Source organism: Phodopus roborovskii, unplaced genomic scaffold, assembly GCF_943737965.1.
Source record: "Phodopus roborovskii unplaced genomic scaffold, PHOROB, whole genome shotgun sequence".
Lineage (NCBI taxonomy): Eukaryota > Metazoa > Chordata > Mammalia > Rodentia > Cricetidae > Phodopus > Phodopus roborovskii.
In genome coordinates, this window is record NW_026126459.1 from 12896115 (window position 1) to 12917745 (window position 21631).

The 21631-nt window shown below is 43.7% G+C and overlaps 1 protein-coding gene and 1 pseudogene across 1 annotated transcript in view; one reads left to right on the plus strand and one right to left on the minus strand.

Moving 5' to 3' along the window:
• The window catches only part of Ttll8 (tubulin tyrosine ligase like 8), a 41356-nt gene that overhangs the window by 15731 nt on the left and 3994 nt on the right, over positions 1–21631 (minus strand). Inside the window, exons 2-6 of the mRNA XM_051189585.1 lie at positions 6131–6222; positions 2485–2608; positions 1845–1918; positions 778–906; positions 403–517 (exon numbers count right to left, since the gene is read on the minus strand). Coding sequence (XP_051045542.1) covers positions 403–517; positions 778–906; positions 1845–1918; positions 2485–2608; positions 6131–6222 — 534 coding nt within the window. The remainder of the gene's footprint in view (positions 1–402; positions 518–777; positions 907–1844; positions 1919–2484; positions 2609–6130; positions 6223–21631) is intronic.
• Positions 9210–9698, plus strand: LOC127225931 (40S ribosomal protein S11-like; annotated as a pseudogene).

A 21631-nucleotide genomic window follows, 5' to 3' on the forward strand; every position in this document is an offset into this window, starting at 1 on the left:
CCCTTGCTACAGTGCCAGGACCCTCTGAGTAATCTAAGGGCTCTCTCTGGACACCCTGGACTATCTAGAATGTAGCCCTCTTCTACTTAGGGGGTCTTGCTTGCACTCACACAACACATAAGCAGAGCACCACAGCGGTGAACCCTGCAGACCCAGGCTCAAGGTGAGCCCAGGCTCTGGGCAGCAGGGCATCCACACAGAGAGATTGGAAGTAAATGGTGATGCTCTAAGCCAATGCTGCTGGAGGCCTTCCTTGTCCCTTCAGAGCTAAGATCTGAATGCTTAAGCTCAACAGCTTTTGTCTGTGCTTCCCCCCCCCCCCCCACTGCCTATGTCTGGGCTGGCCCTTACAAAATGGACCCTAGGGAAGTGTGGTGCCTCAGAAGGCCGCTGGTCACTCACCCAAGAATTCCTGCTTCTCACTCTCCGTACAGAGGCCATAGCAACGTGGGAAGAAGGTGTTGGGGTTGGCCTGGACATACCAAGGCAGGCTCCTCATGTTCAAACACAGCCCAATCTCCAGAGAGAGCAGGGCATCAGGGACCTCAGTGGACAGCCTCACACAAAGTGAACTCCACTGGGGGCCCATATTTGACTTGGTCTATGTTCCCCAGGAAGGGGGCTTCCATGCACTGAGAGTGCCCTGAGTGCGGTGGGCGTATGGGACATGAGGTAGTGGGAGTTTGGGGGAGGAGCCAGAAGCTGAACAGTCCCTGTGTTTCTCCTGGTTCTAGACAGCCCACCCTCTCTAATGAAGCCCAGGGCCCTCCCATCCACCTTGGTGGTGAACGATGCTGTCTTCCCATAGTGATTCAGCATCTGGTCACAGGTCAGACTGTGATAGTCCACAACGTCCCTCTTGATAGTCCAGAGGAGGTATGGCATCTCGTTCTTTACCAACCTAGACTGGCAAGAAGAGCCCTCTATCAACATCCAGCATTTGAGGATCTAGTCCTTTGAGGTGCTGAGAGTTGAGGGTGCAACAGAAGCTAGATTGTACTGTGATGATTGAGGTTCAATCTTAGCTGAGGTCCTGAGGGCTCCATGTGTTGGTATGGGGACACCCCAAACCACCTGGAGTGTCTGCTGCCCAGAAACCAGCTGCTTTTCTCCATTTTGGGCTGAAGGTGAACCTGAACTTTTCCCACTCTGGTATCTATATGGGACTTAGAGACATGCTGTCTGTTGAATAGAGGTAAATGTGGTGCTCTGGGACCTGAGAGTGTGGTCCAGAAGATGCTTGCTCCCAGAACACCTAGGAGGTAGCTTCCTCCCACTGTACAGAGTAGGGAACAGTACCAGGATCTGGTACTCACAGATCGAAGACTAAGTGCACAGCCAGCTATAAAAATGAAACTAACTCCATAAACCTAATGTGCTTTCTGACCACCTGGGAGCTAACCCTCTGTCCATCAATAATGTTTATTTATTTTTAGCACTGATTTATGAGATATTATACACAGACATTCTGGATATCTGCTCTTTTAAATTCCATGTATGTTAAAGACTTCTGCCTTGGGACTAACCTTTTTTGTTCTCTTTATAGAAGATGTAGGAAGGCTTCAGTGGAGCCAGGCTAGAGGTGACTGGGGTGTAACTGCCGCATTACTGGAGACCCTATCTGTTCACTGGCCAGGCCCCTTCTACTTCTATCTTGTAATGCACAGACCCCCAGCCCAACCACTCAGCACCTCATTGATCACAGTCTCACTCATGCTAGTCAGGATACAGCACAAAGGCAGATGCCCAATATTCCCTCACAGGAGCCTCACTCCACCCTCTGTCCAGTGTGCTCTGCCTTGGAAAGACCGTGGTATACCCCAATACCAGGCCACGGGGCCTACCATCACATCATGGATATCATCTAATCTCTCCAAAGGTATTTCTTGATTTTCTTTGGTCTCTGCACTTTTATTATCTGCAAGTAAAACATAAGAGAGATATTGCTGCCACAGTGTTCAGGTACCATGCCAGACTCCCTGTAGTGTTGGGGTCCCACTATGAATGGATAACCACTTGTGCACTAGAAGCTCCAAGCGAGGCTTCCCCTGGGGCAGCAGGTCATCTTTGAGGGCTATGCTGTAGAGGCTACACATGCCCATTTCCTCCGGCATCCTGTGCAACATCTCATGTAGGCTGTGATAAGTCAGGATTGAGGGGATGCTCCAGGCTATTGGATGACCCTCAGTAGAGGCTGTGTCGAGAGTCTGGGGAGGACCAGCCTGATTATGGAAACTTGAGGAATGGCCTTGGTGTGGAATGGAGCTGGCAGAAGCTGAGTGTGGACATGGGGGCACCAAAAAGTGCCTGGCACTGTGGTAGGAGTGTGGCTGCCTGAGAGTTTGGGAGGGTGGTGGGGACGTGAAGGCAGATGCCAATGAGTGTGCAGAGTCACTGCACCAAGGATAACTGACTTGTTAGCCACATAGAAAAAATCCTACATGGGACAAGGTGAGTCTGTTACTCCACCCATGTGCTCTTTACCTTCACCTTCAACATTCTGAAGAATTTTGGGCAAGAAATGAAACTTTTTCTCCACCCAGCCCTTTCTTCGCAGCGTGGCCCGGATAACAGGGTAGTGTCCATAGATGGAGAAAATCTTCTTTTCCTAAAAATAGCAGTGTTTTAATGGAAGCACTCAGCAATGAGGGGATTGAGTCAATGTAAGGTGAGTTTCTAAAGTAGGATGGAACTTCTACTTTGCCCAGAGAGCACAGTAACGTCTCCAGCAATCAGGTGTGTGTGTGTGTGTGTGTGTGTGTGTGTGTGTGTGTGTGTGTGTGTTTGTATGTACATGAGTGTGCATGTATTGGGGTTACTTGTGGGTGTTTATCATTGGGTCAGGATCACAAAGGCAGTCATCTTTACACACTCATTCACACATTCAGACACACAAAAAGGAGGCCAAAACACAACTGACAAAGCCGATGCTTCCTGAGCAGTAGTCACAGCGGCTCCCACTCAGGATTTCTGGACTTGGAACGAAGGTGGAATACACTGCTATGCAATGCCTGCAGGTCTGGAGAATAGCTGAGGGACTCCCTGTGTGGCTTTCTGTCATACAAAAGTGAGGGGCCTGTCATTTGGGAAGAGGAACCTCAATTGAGAAAATGCCCCTACCAGATTTGTCTGTGAGCAAGCCCATGGGGGCATTTTCTTGATTAACAGTAGATTTTGGAGGGCCTGGACCATTGTGGTAGTGCTACCCTTTGGCAGGTGGTCCTGAGTTTATAAGAAAGCAGGCCAAACAAGCTGTAGGAGCAAGCCAATGAGAAATGTGTCTCTGCTTCATGTCTTGCCTCCAGGTTCCTGCCCTGAGTTCCTGCCTTGACTTTCCTAGATGGACTATAAGCCTGTAACATGGGACGAACCCTCTCCTCTCCAAGTTGTTTTTAGTCATGGTGTCTTATCACAGAAACACTAGGAGAGTGTGACTCATATGTATAGGAGCAATGGGTGCCTGAGGTTGGAATGGCAGAAAGGGAGAAATTACTGGGTAACAGGACAGAAGGGAAAGGGCCAGTCCCGAAGCTGCTGGGATCCTGCGTCATCACTTGGAGGTGGTTAGCTGTGCGTGGATGAGCAGGTGGGTGGCAGTTGTACTGCTCCAGTCTTCCCAGCAGAGGGCAAGGTCAGGAAAAGAACTGTCATTGATAGGACATCATCACTTGTCCCCAAGAGGCTCATGTTTGAGGCAAGGTAATCAGCATGGGGGTAAAGTGGATACATGCCCTAGATGTGAGTAGCTCTCACACAGTGAGCAGTTATAAAAGTGAGCCAACTCCCCACCTCCCTCTGGTCTCCTCTATCAAATGTATTTTCCCTCCCACGCACATGCCTACAGTGCTGCCATCTGCCACTCATGTTACACAACCAAATGGGGGAGCCACTCAAGTTCTGGATTTCAGCCTTTAAAACTGGGTGGCAAATAAATTCCTTTTCTTAATAAAATATGAGGCTGCAGGTGTTTTATGTAGCCACAGAAGAGAAGCTGTTATTCATGTGGGTACCCCAAATCACATGCTAGGTGAAGTCAGTGACCTGGCCTGTACTCAGTCACTAATAGGGTCAGAGATAAGCAGAACCAGCTGGAGTCCTGCAGCAGATGCATAGACCTGAAAGGTCATACATGCAGAACACCCTCCTTGGACTCTAACCAGCAAGGTGACAGGATATCACACCACAATCACTGGTACCATGCCAAGAATGCGACAGGGTTTTGCAAATGTCACTGAGGTCATAAATCAGTGACTCTGATGAATAGCCAGGGAGTCCCTAACAGAGACTTGAAGCTCAGAATGTCCCCACTGATGGCTGTAACACCACAGAGGAGGGATTCTGCTGACTCTCAAAGGGCTGAAATCAGAGACACTCAGGAAGTCAGCACAGCCAGAATGAATCTTGGCCAGCACACCAAGCCACCATCAAAGCCTAGACCCTATCAGACAGTGACAAGCTGAGCCCAGAGCCCATCATGAAAGAGATAGTCTGAATTTAGACTTTATCACAGATCCAAGATAGAAAAACAAGCTGAGCTCAGATTTCATCAGAGACATGAATAGAGACAAGCTAAGCCTAGATGCTGTCACACTGTGGTGCTGTTTTGTGTATGTGTGTGCATGAGCATAGGCATGTTCTGCATCCTGTATGGGTCAAAAGTATTTTTATTTATTTAACTTTTCTCCAGCATAATATTTTATTGATTAATTGGGAATTTCTCATAACACATCCTATCACACTCACTACCCAGTCTTCCCAGGTCTACCCCCCCCCAGCCCCCAGAAAAACAAGTCCAATTTATGTTGTCCATCTAGTCACTGGAGCATGGTCAAATTCCCAGTGGCCAGTCTGTTATAGAAAGCTAAGTCCTTCCCCACCTCCGCCCCTGCCAGAAGCCATCAATTGTGGAGAGCTACACTTCATCATCCTTATCACAATTTTTAATAGTTCTCTTCAATGTCTTCCTGTCGAGGCTCTTACTTTTTAGGGAGCTGGGAGGGGGATATGGGTTGTCACAGAAGCCTTCTATGTCTCTCTCACCTGTGACTCTGGAATTACCCATACCAAAAGAAGCTTCCTTGCCCTATGCAGTCAATGGTAGCATGGACCACAGACACCCATGTGGCTTCTGGCATCAGCACATGCCATGGATCTCAGCACGGTCTTCAGTGGCAGTACAAACTATGGACAGCAACACAGCCCTCTGCTTCAGCATGGACCATGAACATCCACATGGCCTCTAGGGCAACACGGGCCACAGACACCAATTTGGTCCCTGGTGGCAGCCCTGCCCACGGATATCAATGTGGATTCAGGCAGCAGCATAGACCACAGACATCCACACAGTCTCTGTTAGTGGTACAGACCAGAGACCTCTGCATGGTCTCTGGTGGCAACACAGACAACAGATACCAATATAGTCCAGGCCATAGCACTGGCCACAGACACCTTCGTGGCCTTGGTAGCAGCACAAGGCATGAATATCAACATGGCCACCACTGGCAACATGGCCACAGACACTAACATGGCCCCTCATGGCAGCTCAACTATATCACTTCAGGTGGCAGCACAGGCCACAGACATACACATGGCTTTTGGTGATAACAACATGGCTTCTGGCAGGAGCACATACTATGAACATCAACATGGCCTCCAGCTACAGGACAGACCTCAACATGGCCTCAAGCAGTAACATGGCCCACAGACATTGATATGGCTTCAGGCGTCAGCTGTAGTGCTGTTTTTCTATGGAAAAGTGTATGTTGCTAGGCAACACACCTAACCTTGCCCATTGGAAGATCTGACCTTATCTAGGAGCATGCTCAGAAGATGCCTGGAGCTAAGTCCTGGCACCCATAGGAGATATGTGGGCCAGAGGGCCCTACCAAATTGCCTTTCAGTGGGGGAAGTAATCTGAATGCCTATCATCCACAATGTGGCTGTATAAGTTCGTGGGGCACAAGGAGCTGGCTGCCAGCAAGGGCTATACAAGAAACTCAGAGTCAACAGTGATACTTATCTCCATATGGGAGGAAGTCATCCAATCAGGCCAATACCCAAAATGAAATTCCAAAATAATTTCCCAGTTTTTAAACAGTACTCCCACCCGCGAGTCCCGAAACACATTTACCTTGATGGCTTTTTCTGTTAATTGTCTTGCTATTTTGTATCTGTCTAATTTGGGGGAAGAAGACAAATCTTGGGGAATTCCTTGTTTTAATTCTGCAAAAGAGAAACAGACATCAAGGCAAAGGAAAGGACGCATGGCTCAGAACAGTCACTCCTACCTGACAGTGGACACACAGGGAAGCCTCATCTCTACCTGCCTCTGTCCACTCTGTCTGTCTGCCCTCCACTCTCCTCAAGTTCCATGGCTTCTGCCCACTCTGCCTTCCCTCCCCCTGTAATTCTCAGCCTTCTATGTCCTTGCTACCTTTCAACAATCTTTGACCAACACCCACCCCAAGTGCTCTCCTCCTTCCTGGCTACCCTAGGCCACTTGGCATGGGTTAGTTTTTGTCTAAGAGTCCCTCTATGTAACCCTGGTTGTCCTGGAAGTCACTATGTAGATCAGGCTGGCCTCAAAACCACAGAGATGCACCTGTATCTGCCTCCCGAGTGCTGGGACTAAAGGTGTGCACCACTATGCCTGGCCCACATTGGGTCGTCTTGACCTTCTCTAGGTATGCCTAATGTGTGGTGAGGGAATATAGAGCCTCTGTTATCTCTGCCCAACTCCATGGCTTTAATTCAGTGGCTATCCTCCCTCCTACTTGGAGGAAAGGCACCAGTGTCTTCTCCTCTGGATGCCCTCCCTGACACCATCTTCTCCCTTGGTGTCAGGGAGGGCATCCATCCTTTTGATGACAATCATTCCCATAGGCACACACCAAACACTGCAGTGTCCCAGGCACTCTATTCTTTGCCCTTCCAATATCTGCTGGGTTCCCACAGGCCATGCCCACAGTCTACACCGAGTCTTCCCCCCAGGCATCACAGGCCCTTGGCTGACCACTGTTGCCCTTCTCATACCCCTCATCACTCCCTTTCTCTCTCCAAGCCCTAATTGTGGTGTGTGTGTGTGTGTGTGTGTGTGTGTGTGTGTGTGTGTGTGTGTGTGGTTTTTCAAGACAAGGTTTCTCTGCATAATAATCATGGCTGTCCAGGAACTCACTTTATAGATCAGGCTGACCTTGAACTCACAGAGATCTGCCTGCCTCTGCCTCCCAAGTGCTGGGACTAAAGGTGTGCACCATGATGATATCTGGCTAAATGTGGATTTTTCACAGTACATTCCTACTGCTTCCCTGAACTGTACAGGTTCCTCCTAGACCATACTGACCCCACCACCCCTGGGCCTGCAGTGCCCTGTACCCCCAAGGAGCTTCCACTTGTCCACCTGCTCTTCCTGTGTCTCTCTGCACTCTAAACCCATAGGCACCAGACACATGGACTTAAACTAGAGCACAAAGCAACTTGGGGTGGTGGTTAAGAACTGTATGTCCACGTAGAAAGGGCAAACCCTAATGGCCACCTGACAGGATGCTCAGAATATATTCCTAGCAGAACACACAGGAGGAAAACATCACAACCTCACCTAGACAAAATTCTCAGATGGCACACACAGATGATAAAAGTCAGACCTGGTAAGTTTGGAATTGTCAAAATGTTCTGGGGCTGGGGCTGGGGCTGGAGCTGGAGTTCAATAGGTAAAGTGCTTCCTTTGCAAGCATGAGGACAGGAGTCCCATCACTAGCACTGACATACATAAAGCTATGCACAATGTCCACGCATTTGTAATTCCACTGGGAAGGAGGAGACATGAGGATTCCAGGGGTTTGCTGGCCAGCTCATCTACCCTATCAGTGAACCCCAAGTCCCAGGGAGAGACCTTGCCTCAAAACAAGGTAGATGTCTCCTGAGCAATGGTACCCAAGGTTGAACTCTTGCCTTCACACATGTATTTGTGCACATGAGTGTGCATACAAGCATACATAGCATACACAAAATTAAAATGTTCTGCTTTATTAAGAAAATGAAAAGGCAAAACATGGGAACAATATACATCACTTGGACACGAAAAGATGTAGATCAATAGACTCCATTTAGACAATGGTTGACCAGAGCTGGCAAAAATCCTCTATAAAAATGGAGATCAGAATAGGGGACAGGGGTGCAAAAGAAAGAGTACAAGGAGAGCAAGTCCATAAAGTCAGTCAAATAATAAAACCTCCAATTGCAAGGAGCAGAGGTTATCAAACAAGAAGAAACCAAATGCTTGGCTTTCAGTAGTGATAGAATGAACAAAGAGGCCAGTGGGAACAGATATGACCAGCAGAACCTCACACTTTGCTCAATACTGACATACTCAATATTATTCTAGAATAGTCATTGAAGTTGATCCTAAAGAAACTCTAGGCTTATTCCAATGGGTTTGAAAGTCATAAAAATTCTCTGACCACAGAGCAATTAAGTTATAAATCAGTATAAAAATAACAGAAAACTACTGAATATGTGTTGATTAGCAGATGTTATTCTAAATAATCTGTGGGTCAGGAAAGAAACCCAAGATATAAAATCCTTTATCTGTCTAATCAAAAACAACTAAAGCACCAAATTTCAAAATTGGTGTGATAAAGCTGTGCCTGTAAAGAAATTCCCAGGGCTGGAGAGATGGCTCAGTGGTTAAGACCACTGGCTGCTCTTCCAAAGGACCCAAGTTCAGTTCCTAGCATCCATATGGCAGCTCACAATTGTCTGTAACTCCAGCTCCAGGGAACTTGACACTCTCACACAGACACACAATGCAGGCAGAACACAATACACATAAAATAAAAATAAATGAGTCATTAAAGAAAGAAATTCCCAGCTTGGAAAAGGCTAAAAACATTGTTCAAAGCTGGGGAGTTGGAATTGCCTATATGGAGTTGAAATGCATCCTTGGCTATAGGAGTTCCAGGACAGGTAGGATTTATAAGAAACCAACACCAAACAAAACCAATGATTTAAGCACATATCTCAACAAGCTGAAAAGAGCACATCTCAAAGAAACTATTAGAGAAAAGGGGACAGACATTAATGAAGTATTTTCAATACAATAAATCAGGTTGACTAAGTCAAAGGCTTAAGACTAGTAAAATTAATAGCTCACGGTAATATTACTTAAAAAGATGGGAAATGGCTCTCTTTTTTCTCAGGCTGCTGGGAAGATGGCGGCTATTCAGACCGAATGTGCTTACCAAAAGCATCCTACAATCTTTCAAAACAAGAAGCGTGTTCTGCTGGGAGAAACCAGCAATGAAAAACTTGCTCGGTACTACAAAAACATCAGTCTAGGCTTCAAGACCCCCAAGGATGCCATCAAGGGGACCTACATAGGCAAGAAGTGTCCCTTCACTGGTAACGTCTCCATCCAAGGTCGGGTCCTGTCTGATTTGTGACCAAGATGAAGATGCCAAGGACCATTGTCATCTGTGGGGACTATCTCCATCACATCTGAAAGTACCACCGCTTTGAGAAGCACCACAAAAACATGTCTATGCACCTGTCCCCATTTCAGGGACGTACAGATTAGGGACACTGTCACTGTGGGAGAGTGCAGGCTCCTGAGCAAGAACGTGTGCTTCAATGTGCTCAAGGTCACTAAGGCTGCTGGCATCAAGAAGCAGTTTCAGAAGTTTTGAGGACTCTAGCTAACTCCCTGGAACAAAAAAAAAAAAAAAAAAAAAAAAAAGGAAGTGGATACAGAGGCAGCTCAGCGGCTAAGAGCACACACTGCTCTTCAAGGGAACCTAAGTTTGGCTCCCAGCACCCATGTCAGGTGGCCCACGACTGCCTGATAGTTCAACTCTTCTGGCCTCTACTGGAACCTGCATTCATGAGTACATGCCAGCCAACAGGTATAATTAAAAATAAAATCATGGAACAGCTGACCTGAACAAGGAGGAGCTCATGGACTCCAGTCTGATAGCTGGGAAAACCAGCATAGGATAGAACCAGCCCCCCCTGAATGTGGGTGTCAGTTATGAGGACTGGGCAGTCTATGGGGCCTCTGGTAGTGGATCAGTATTTATTCCTAGTGTATAAATGGACTTTGGGAGGCCATTCCACATAGAGGGATACTCCCTCAGCCTAGACATATGGAGACAGGGCCTAGGCCCTCCTGCAAATGAAATGACAGACTTTAAAGATCCCCAAAGGAAGACCTCATTCTCCCTGGGGAGCAGAAAGGGTATGGTGTGTGTGTGGGGGGGAACAGAAGGGGGAGACGGGAGAGGGTGAGGGAACTGGGATTGACATGTAAAACAAGCCTGTTTCAAATTTAAATAAAAACTATTATCATAAAAAATAAAATCTTTTTTAAAAAGATGAAAGGCATAAAAAGTAACAAGGCAGGAAAATTCCTTAGATATTTAAAAACTAAGAGGTGTGCATTAAAGTTCCCAGAAAGCAGAGAGAGAGAAAGAGAGAGAGAGAGAGAGAGAGAGAGAGAGAGGAGACTGTACCTATGTTAAAGAGTCTACAAGGCCTTACACTGAAATTAGAGTTAAAAAATTTCAGACTAGAGCTTGATTATCTTGGGCTATTTTTAGTTCTTGGAATGCCGTTTGTTGCTCACACGTACCTGACCTAACATTCTTGTGATTATCAGAACTCTAAAATGTGTTCTTAGCAGGCCACTGGCTTCCACCAACCCAAATCTAAAAATACCACCAGGTGTCATGTGAAACTGTAGCAGAGTTTTCTCTGCTTTGCTGTCACCTGCCTGCCCATGGCTCAACCAATGTCTTTTACAAACACCTCAATTTAGGATTTTCTTTGTCTTGTAACTAGTCGTGGAGTTTAAGTTAGCCTAAATCTATAGCCCAGTCCATGGTCACTCATATTTGGCTCCAGAATAAACTATCTCTTGTCCCTGTGAGGTGAGAGCTGTGTTTTATACTGGCAATAAACTTGAAATTCAGACAAAATAGCCAAATTCCTCAGAAAATACAAATAGATGATAAAAAATATACTAATGCAGGAAACAACCAATCTGAGTGTAAAACCTCCCTATTAGAAACACTCCAAGCCTGATGCATCAAGGAACATTCCTCTCAACTTTCATCCTATACAACTGTTGCCAGAAGGAGACACATATCCACAACCTTCCATGTCTGTGGTACCTGAATCCTGCCTGGATTCAACAAGAAAACGAGATCACAGGCCTATTGGCCATAGATGACAAGATCAAACACAAGAGTTGCACAAATTCTTGCTATATGTAAAAGGGCCATTACCATCAGAGGGCCTCCCGTGGCTGGACTTGAAGGCCAGCATTGCCATGGGCCACACGAAGAAAATGAAGAAAAGTCACACTATAGATAAAAAGATTGATACAGAAACAAAACAGAGATCAGTCATGAAAATTAGCTTTGATCCAGGTTTAATAGCTACACTGGACCATTAATGAAATCCCAATAGCTAATTGTCCATAGGTAGACACACTGTTAATAGGGGCCAGAAAGGTTCCTCCGAGGCTAAGAATGTTTGCTACTCTTACAGTGTTCAGTTTCAACACACATTATCCCATAACTCACAACTGCCTTTAATTCCAGTTCCAATGCCCTTTTCTAGCCTCTGCCAGTGGCACTCATGCACATATCCCCACAGAGACACATGCACATAATTTTAAAAGCTTAAAGAAAAAAATCATTACTAGAAACAAATTTCCATTCAATCTTAAATCTCTTGGCTCCATGGGAAACACAGAACCTGGCCCCAATCCTGGTGTTTTGGTTTCTTCTTTTGGTTGTTTTTCCTGTTGCTATGATAAAATGCCCCAACAAAAACAACTTAAGGGATGGAGGAAGGATTTATTTTAGTTCATTCTTACAGGGTACAAATTATCATAGTGAGCTAAGCACATTACATGTGATGTCAAGCAGAGAGTGACAAATACCATACTCACCTAGCTCTCTCCTTTTTATACAGTTCAGGACCCAAAGCCTAGGGAATGACACTGCCAACTATTATGGTATGTCTTCCCACCTCAGTTTACTTAATCAAGACACTCCCTCATAGGCATGCCCAGAGGCTAATCCAATCCAAATAATTCCTCACAACTATGCCTAAAGACTTTTGTCTCCTAGGTGACACCAGATCATGTCAATCTGATCATTACTGATACTACTACTACTAATAGAAACAACCAACACTAACCATCAGTTTCTAGTTGTAATACTACCAGCCAGAAAGGACAAGGTCACTCACTGGAGGAATGGGGTCAGAAGAGACTGACTATCAGTGATTTTAGGTATCTTGAGACATTTAGAGACCAGCATTCATATTGAGGAGATGATGCAGTTGGCAAATTGCCTGCCACATAGCATGAGGACTAGGGTTTGGATCCCCATTATCCATGTAAAAAGCTGGGTGTGGCCATGCATATCTGTAATCCTGACCATGAGGAATGGAGACAAGCAGGTCTGGAATTTGCTTGGTAGCTAATTGGCAGTCTAGTCAATTGGTGATTTCTGGTGGGAAAGATGAAGAGAATGACAAACATTCATGCTCATCTACCTTTCTCCCAATCCCCAAAATGAGAAGTTCTAAGTGATAGTAGAAGGCACACATTACCAACCTCTGGCCTTAATGTGCATACACACACATACACACTCACACATTCTCTCACACATTAACACACACACACACATACACAAATATTCCAAAACAATCTATGTACACACTAATAAAACTAATAGACAATTCCTTCAAAAAAAAAAAAAAAAAGACAACCAGGCTATAGCAAAAAGACACAGAGGCAGCATGGAGATAATAAATAACCTACTGGAGTATCACAATGTGTGACACACACGAAGGCTGAGTACAAGCTCAGACAGAGAGCTGGGCTGGTGAGGTAGTTCACTGGGTAAAATCACTTGCTACAAATGCCTGGAAACTAGAGTTCAACTCTAGAACCCATGCCTGTTAGTTTTTGTCAACTTGACACAAACTAGAATCCACTGGGAAAAGGGAACCTCATCTCCATCAGTTTGAGCTGTAGGCAAGCCCACAAGAACATTTTCTTTTATGTGCTTTAAATATTTTTATCTGTATAAATGTTTTATCTGCATATATGTCTATACACTATGGGGCACGCGCACGTGTGTGTGTGTGTGTGTGTGTGTGTGTGTGTGTGTGTGTGTGTGTGTGTGTACACAGTGCCAACAGAGGCCAGAAGATGGCTTTGGATTCCCCCTGAAATTGGAGTTAAAAAATGGTTGTTAGCTGCTGCCAGGTAGGTGCTAGACATAGAACCCGAGTCCACTGGAAGTGAAATCTCTCCATGTAGGGTGTTTTCTAGGTTGATCATTGATGTGGAAAAGCTCAGCAATTCTGGGTGTCACTAAGCCTGGTTAACTGGTCCTGGGATGTATAAGAAAGCAAGCCGAGGAAGCCATGGAAAGCAAGTAAGCAAGCAGCAATCTTCCATGGTCTCTGCTTCAGTTCCTGCTCCTAAATTGCCACCCTAAGTTCCTGCCCTGGCTTTCCTGGATGATGTACTGTGACCTCTAAGGTTACACTTCAAGTTACCTTTGGTCAAGTGTTTTATCTGTGCTTTAGAAAACAAATGAAGACAGGAATTGGTACCAGGGGTGTGGTGTATTGCTGATGGACCTAATTGTGTTGTTTTGCAGGGTGGAGGATTGTGCAAGCATTGGAAACTTTGAGTAGGAAGTGCTCAGGATTTATTGAGGAACTTGGAAATGGATGCTAAGAGCAGTACAGACAATGGGGGCCTGACTTGTGAAGTTCCAGAAGGAAGCAAAAGCCTATCAGAGGTATTCATGTGACATTTGTTGTTTTTTGAGACATGGTCTCTCTACCTATGTACCCTGGCTTTTGTTTTGTTTTGTTTTGTTGAACTTGCTATAGACCAGGCTAGCCTTAAGAGCATCACCTGCTCTGTGTCCTGAATGCAGGTTAAAGCATAGTAATGCCCAGTTCATGTGATATTTTAAATTAAGAATCTTGTTTCTGACCCCAGAGACAGCTGACCTGAACAAGGAAGAGCTAATGGGCCCCCCCAGACTGATAGCTGGGAAACTAGCATTGGACCAACTCAGACCCCCTGAACATGGGTCTCAGAAGGCCTGGGAAGTCTACGGGACCTCTGACAGTGGAACCAGGATGTATCCCTGGTGCACGAAAGGACTTTGGGAGTACATTCCCCATGGAGGGATACTCCGTTAATCTAGAGGCAGGAGGGAGGGCCTAGTATCTTCTCCAAATGACTTGACAGATTTTGTTGACCCCTCCTGGAAGGCATCACCCTACCTGTGGAGTCCGGGGGTGGGGGTGGGGATGGGATGGGATGGGGGATGGGATGGGGGAGGGATGGGAGGGAGAGAGAGGGAGGGAAGGAAAGGAAACTGGGATCGATATGTAAAATAAAAAAAAATCTTGTTTCTGGGGCTGGAGAGATGGCTCCGTGGTTAAGAACACTAGCTGGTCTTCCAGAGATCCTGAGTTCAATTTCCAGCAACCACATAATGGCTTGCAACCATCTGTAACAAGATCTGGTGCCTCTTCTGGCCTGCAGGGATACTGCAGACAGAACACTGTATACATAGTGAATAAATCGTTTTTGAAGAAGGAGGAGGAGGACCAATCAGGTTTCTGGTCATCTGGAGCTGAGGAATCAGCTGTGATTAACGAGAGACCAGCACCACTTAGGTAAACTTTGCTGTAATAGGATAATTGATGAAGGTTGTCTGGGTTCAAAAATCAGCTGTGACTAACAACAGAACAGCATTGTTGAGGCAAAATCTGGAAAGACTTTCCTCAGAATCACCACAAAGGCCAAGCTTGCAACTCACCTGGCAGCTGAACTTGGCAACATGTAAGAGTTTCCCACGGGTGCTAGTTTTGCAAGTATAAAGGGTCTTGGAGAGCAGCTGAAAGGAGGCACTGTGTGGCAGGGTCAGTCACCCTGATGAGAGACTAGGAGATGCCGTTGTAGGTGTAGCCTTAGTTGCAGTGGAGATTCCAGCATATTAGAGATAGTGGTACTACTATAGGAATGACCACTAATGACAAGAACAGAAAACAAGCGATTGGGTAAAAATGAACACACCCAAGGCATCCTGCAAAGCCCTGGTGAGGGACCAGCTGGCCCCTTCAGGTCCAGGGCACAGTCAAGGAAAAGAGGGACAGGTGAAATAACCATGAGAAGCCAACACGGAAGAAAGTTCAACATAAGGCTCCCCACGGAGCATGGACATCCTAGGTAGAAAGTTCATACCTTGAAAACCCAGATGGGAAGAAGGGCCACATCAGGGCAAAGATAGCTAAAAGATCAAGCAGACTCAGATATGAACAAACCAACTCTGAAGTTATTTTGAGGGAAGCCAGGGAGATACAGAAATATTCTAGGGTTAGGTTTTTATTAAGGGATTATTGTGAATTTTATGGAAGTGGAAAAAGTATGTCAAAAAAGTCCTTCAGAGATAGCAGATATATAGATATACACATTTATTTAAAAACAATAATAATTAAAATAATTACTAAAGACAAAAGAAGAATTGTGGTGATATTTGTTTATGATATAACAAAGTTTGCCTGAAGATCAGAGTGCAAAGCTAGCCACAGCCACAGAGGCCCGGCAATGGTGGTGCACACCTTTAATCCCAGCATTCAGGAAACGGAGGCAGATAGATCTGTTAGTTCAAGTCCACCCTGAGCTACATGAGAGTGAATCAGTCTAAATAAAGATAAACAGAGATCACATAAAGGTGCTCTAAGCACTTGGGATCCCACACCTTTAATCCCAGCACTAGAGAGGAATAAGACAGGAGGAGACAGAAGCTCAATGCAGTCTGAGGTTGGGTGGAGACAGATATAGTCTGAGAACAGTACTACCCTTTCGGGTAGAGGTGAGAACTCTCTTGTGGCTGGCTGCTTTGCTTTTCTAACCCCAATATCTGTCTCTAGGTTTTTATTATTCATGCTATAGAAGATATTTTTTTTCTGGTTTAAAACAGATTTTTCATTGTTGCTTTTCTTTCTTTTATTATTATTTTTTCTTATTTTACATATCGATCCCAGTTCCCTCTCTGTCTTATCCTCCCATGCCCCCCGAACCCCTTCCCATTCTGTTCCCTACCCACTCCACGGAGAAGGTAAGGCTTTCCAGGAGGGATTATCAAAGTCTGTCAAGTCATTTGGAGTAAGGACTAGGCCCTCCCTTGTGTCTCTAGGTTAAGGGACTATCTCTCCATGGGGAATGTGCTCCCAAAGTCCTTTCGTGCACTAGGGATACATCCTGGTTCCACTGTCAGAGGTCCCATAGACTGCCCAGGCCTTCTATTTGAGACCCATGTTCAGGGGGTCTGGGAGAGTTCAACGCTGGTTTCCCAGCCATCAGTCTCCCTTGTTCAAGTCAGTCTCTGTGGGTTTCTCCAGCCTGATCTTGACCCCTTTGCTTATCATTCCTCCCTCTCTGCAACTGGATTTCAGGAATTCAGCTCAGTGTTTAGCTATGGGTGTCTGCTTCTGCTTCCATTAGCTACTAGATAAAGGTTCTAGGATTTGTAACATTAAAAATAGGCATAGTGGGGGGCTGGAGAGATTGTTAAGTGGTTAGCTCTTACTGTTCTTCCAGAGAACCTGGGTTCAGTTCATTCCCAGCACCTACAAAGCAGCTCACAACCATTTGTAACTACAGTTCCAGGGGATCTGATGCTCTCTGGCCTCAGCGGGCACTGTACACACATGGTGCACACATACACACAGGCAAAACACTCATACACAAAAAATAAAAAAAAATAGGGATAGACAAATGCTACTCCATGTTAATCAGAAATGTCCCTCTTGTCAGTGAATAGTGGCAAATGTGGACTCATGACTGCCTAAAGGGCTGATAAGTGCTAGTTGATTGCTCAGCCCTAAACAACATATATGCCATCCCAAGGCTCAAGGAACACTATGGAAGGATTTCAAAATATCATCTTCTGGGCAAGACACAATCACACTCACAATCACAAATCCACATCAGCTTGGGTTGCCAGAATTGGACCTGTGTACAGAGACAGGTCCTAATGGCCCTACATGTCACAGATGATCTATTGGCTATGGGCATATTCTGGGGGATGCGGAGCTTTTTCCCATTGGTAAGCCCACCAGACTCCGTGAGTGACTCCACATAAATGGCCCTGGTTGAACTTAGTGGGTTACAGACGAAATCAAGAGACCTGAATCAGGAACTTGGTAGGGAATAGAGAGAGATAAAGGAGTATTAAGAAAGCATTCTATAAATATATGGAATTATCAATAAACTTAATAAAATAATTTTCCAGGAAAATAAAACAGTTTCTAAATGTATATGCACCTAATAATTCAGCTTCAATATAGAAATATGAGTTGACAGAAGCAAAGGTACAGTCATACTGGGTCATTTTAATCTGCTTCTTTTAGGAAAGGAAAAAGATTGAACAAACAAGCAGTATAATACAACAATTTGGCCGTGATAATCAACCGAATGGACCTGAATGACATGCTTAGATACCTCACCTGCACACAGAGGTTTCAGGCTCAGCTTCCAAGCACCAGCACATTTTTAAAAATGAACAGCCGTGAAGATCGTGATGGCTAATTTTTATTGTCAGCTTGACTGGATTGAGTGAGAGATGCCTACATTTATGAAGCACACATTTGGGTGTCTGGTCACTAGGGATGTGTCTCTAGGGCTGTATGGCTGGCTCCCTTTCTATGATTTCCTTTCTCTACCTCCTGACACTTCCAACCAAGATGGATTGAGTCTTTACAAACTTTGAGTCAAAATAAATAATCCTCCTTTAAATTGCTTTGTTAGATGTTTTGTCACGGCAACGATAAACAGAGGCCAAATTTCTTGCCAATTATCATATCAAACCAGGAGTATATAAAAACAAGTAGGACATTTTCTAAATGCCCCAGAATTAGTAGCAACTTAGGACAAATTAAATGTAAATTTTAAAATATGCATAATTATATTATAATATTTTATGACATATCTAAGTATGTAAATGCCCTTAAAGTAGTAATAGGAAAATCTGTAGGTTATTAACTGCAGATTTCAGAAAAAGAAAACATATTGAACGTTATCTTCATTGTCAGCCCAAGAGGCTAGAAAGAGGACAACAAAGCAGTTGGAGAAAAGAAAATGAAAGGTAAGAACGAAATTCAATTAAGTGAACAATTTTCTAGAGAAAATTGACATAAGCAAAAGTTGGATGAAATAATTTTAGGGGTACTAGAGCTGTAGCTCAGTGATCAGGCACTTGTCTATCATGTACAACTCTCTGAGTTAGATCCTAGTACAGAGGGGAATAAAATGAAAAGGAAGGCCTCCCATGAATATCAACCAAGCATGGCATATCAAGTTGCAGTAAGACTAAGAACCTTCCTCCCCTTGTAATAAGGATGAACAAGGAAACCCAGTATGAAGAAAAGTGCCCCCATGGCAATTGATGGAGCCAGAGACAGCCTCTGCTCCCCATTGTTAGGAGTTCCACAAGAAGATCAAGCTGCACAACTATAACATGTATGCAGAGGGCCTAGGTAGGTTTAGTGCAAGCTCTCTGGTTGTCAGTTTAGTCTCTGTGAACCCCCATGAGCACAGGTTAGTTGATTCTGAATAGAAATGGAGGAGGAGAGCTGGAGAGATGGCTCAGAAGTTAAGAGCGTACACATGCAGACAGAACATTATATACTTAATAAATAAAAAACAATCTTTAAAAAAGAGAGAGAGAAATCGAGTAGTAGTAGTAGATGGGGGTTGCAGATGGGAGGTAATGGGGAGGGATTGGGAGACAAGGAAGAGGGAGGAGAAACTGCTATGAGGATTTAAAAAAATAAATAAAACCCCTCAACATCAATAGACATTACCTCAGAATAAAGGGTTGGAAAAAGATTTTCCAAGCAAATGAACCCGAGAAGCAGGATGGTGTAGCTATTCTAATATCTAAAAAGATAGACTTCCAACCAAAATTAAGCAAAAGAGACGGGGAAGGACACATCATGCTCATCAAAGGGAAAACCCACCCTGATGTCTCAATTCTGAACATCTATGTCCCAAATGCAAGGGCACCCATATCTATAAAAGAAACATTACTGAAGCTTAAATCACACATTGAAGCCTATACATTAATAGAGGGAGACTTCAACACCCCATTTTCACCAATAGACAAGTCATCTAGACAAACTAAGCACAGAAATAATGGAACTAACAGACATTATGATTCAAATGGACCTAACATATATACAGAACATTTCACCTGAACAAAAAAAAGAATATATCTTCTCAGCACCTCATGGAACCTTCTCCAAAATAGACCATATACTCAGACACAAAGCAAGTCTCAACAGACACAAGAACATTGAAATAACCTCCTGCATCTTATAAGACCACCATAGATTGGAATAGAAACAACAGAAAGCCTTCAAACTCATGGAAACTGAACAACTTTCTACTGAATGACAACTGAGGTCAAGGAAGAAATAAAGAAATTAAAGACTTCCTACAATTCAATAGAAATGAATGTACAGCACACCCAAGCTTATGGGCCACAATGAAAGCAGTGCTAGGAGGAAAGTTCATAGCACTATGTGCCTTCACAAAGAAATTAGAGAGATCTCATACTAGCAACACCCAAAAGCTCCAGAACAACAACAAAAAGCAAATATCCAAGAAGAGAAGATAGGAGGAAATAAACTTGGGTATGAAATCAATCAAATAGAAACAAAGAAAACAATACAAAGAATCAAACAAAGAGTTGGTTCTTTGAGGAAATCAACAAGATAGACAAACCCTTATCCAAACTAAAAGGCAAAGAGAGAATAACCAAATTAGCAAAATCAGAAACAAAAGGGGGACACAACAACAGACACCAAGGAAATTCAAAGAGTCATTAAGTCATACTTCATAAACCTCTACTCCACAAAATTAAAAAATCTAAAAGAAATGGACAGTTTTCTTGATAGATACTACTTGCCAAATTTAAATCAAGATCAGATAAACAATTTAAATAGACCTTTATAGGAAATAGAAGCAGTCATTAAAAATCCACCCCCCAAAAAAGCTAGGACTAGGTGTTTTTAGCACAAAATTCTACCAGACTTTCAAAGAAGAGCTAATACAAATACTCCTCAAATTATTCCACAAAACAGAGACAGAAGGAACACTACCAAATTCATTTTATGAGGCCACAGTCACCCTGATACATAAACCACACAAAGACTCAACAAAGAAAGAGAATTATAGACCAATATCCCTCATGAACTTTGATGAAAAAATACTTGCAAACTGAATCCAAGAACACATAAAAAATATCATCCACCATGATCAAGTAGTGTTCATCCCAGAGGTGCAGGGATGTTTCGACACATAAACACTGAAAGAAAAAAAAAATCTTATGGGATGTTGAAAAAGCCTTTGGCAAAATCCAACACACCTTCATGATAAAAGTCTTGGAGAGAACAGGGATATAGGGGACATACCTAAACATAATAAAGACAAAATACAGCAAGCCAACAGCCAATATCAAAGTAAATGGAGAGAAACTCAAAGCAGTTTCACCAAAATCAGAAACAAGACAGAGCTGTCTACTCTATCCATATATATATTTAATATACTACTTAAAGTTCTAGCTAGAGCAATAGGACAACAAAAGGAGATCAAGGGGATATAAATTAAAAAGGAAGAAATCCAAGTACCATTATTCAAAGATGATGTGATAGTATACATAAGCAACCCCCAAAACTCTACCAGGGAACCCCAAAGCTGATAAATACCTTTAGTTAAGTGGCTGGATACAAGATTAACTAAAATAATGTAGCCCTCATATACAAACAATAATCAGGCTGAGAAAGAAATCAGGGAAACAACAAAGAAATCAGGGAAACAACACCCATCACAAAGCCACAAATAATATAAAATATCTCATTGTAATGCTAACCATGCAAGTGAAAGACCTATCTGACAAGAACTTCAAGTCTTTGAAGAAAGAAATTGGAGAAGATATCAGAAGATGGAAAGATTTCCGATGATCATGGATCAATAGGATTGACATAGGACCAAAAGCAGTTTACAGATTCAATGCAAGCCTCATCAAAATTTAAATACAATTCTTTATAGACCTAAAACGAACAATACTCAACTCCATATGGAAAAACAAAAACAAAACAAAAAACAGGATAGCTAAAACAATCCTGTACAATAAAATCTTCTGGAGGTATTGCCATTCCTAATTTCAAGTTCTACTATAGAACTATAGTAATAAAAACTGCATTTTATCAGCATAAAAACTTACAGGTGGACCAATTAAATTGAAGCAAAGACCCAAATGTAAATCCGTACATTTATGGACATCTGATTTTTGATCAAGAAGTTAAAATTACATGGTGGGAGAGCATCTTGAACAAATGGTGCTAGTCTAACTGGATGTCAGCATGTAGAAGAATGCAAATAGATTCACATCAATCCCTATGCACAAAACTCAAGTTCAAGTGGATCAAAGACCTCAACATAAAAACAGATACACTGAACCTAACAGAAGAGAAAGCCTTGAATGCATTGGCATAGGAGACAACTTCCTGAACAGAATACCAG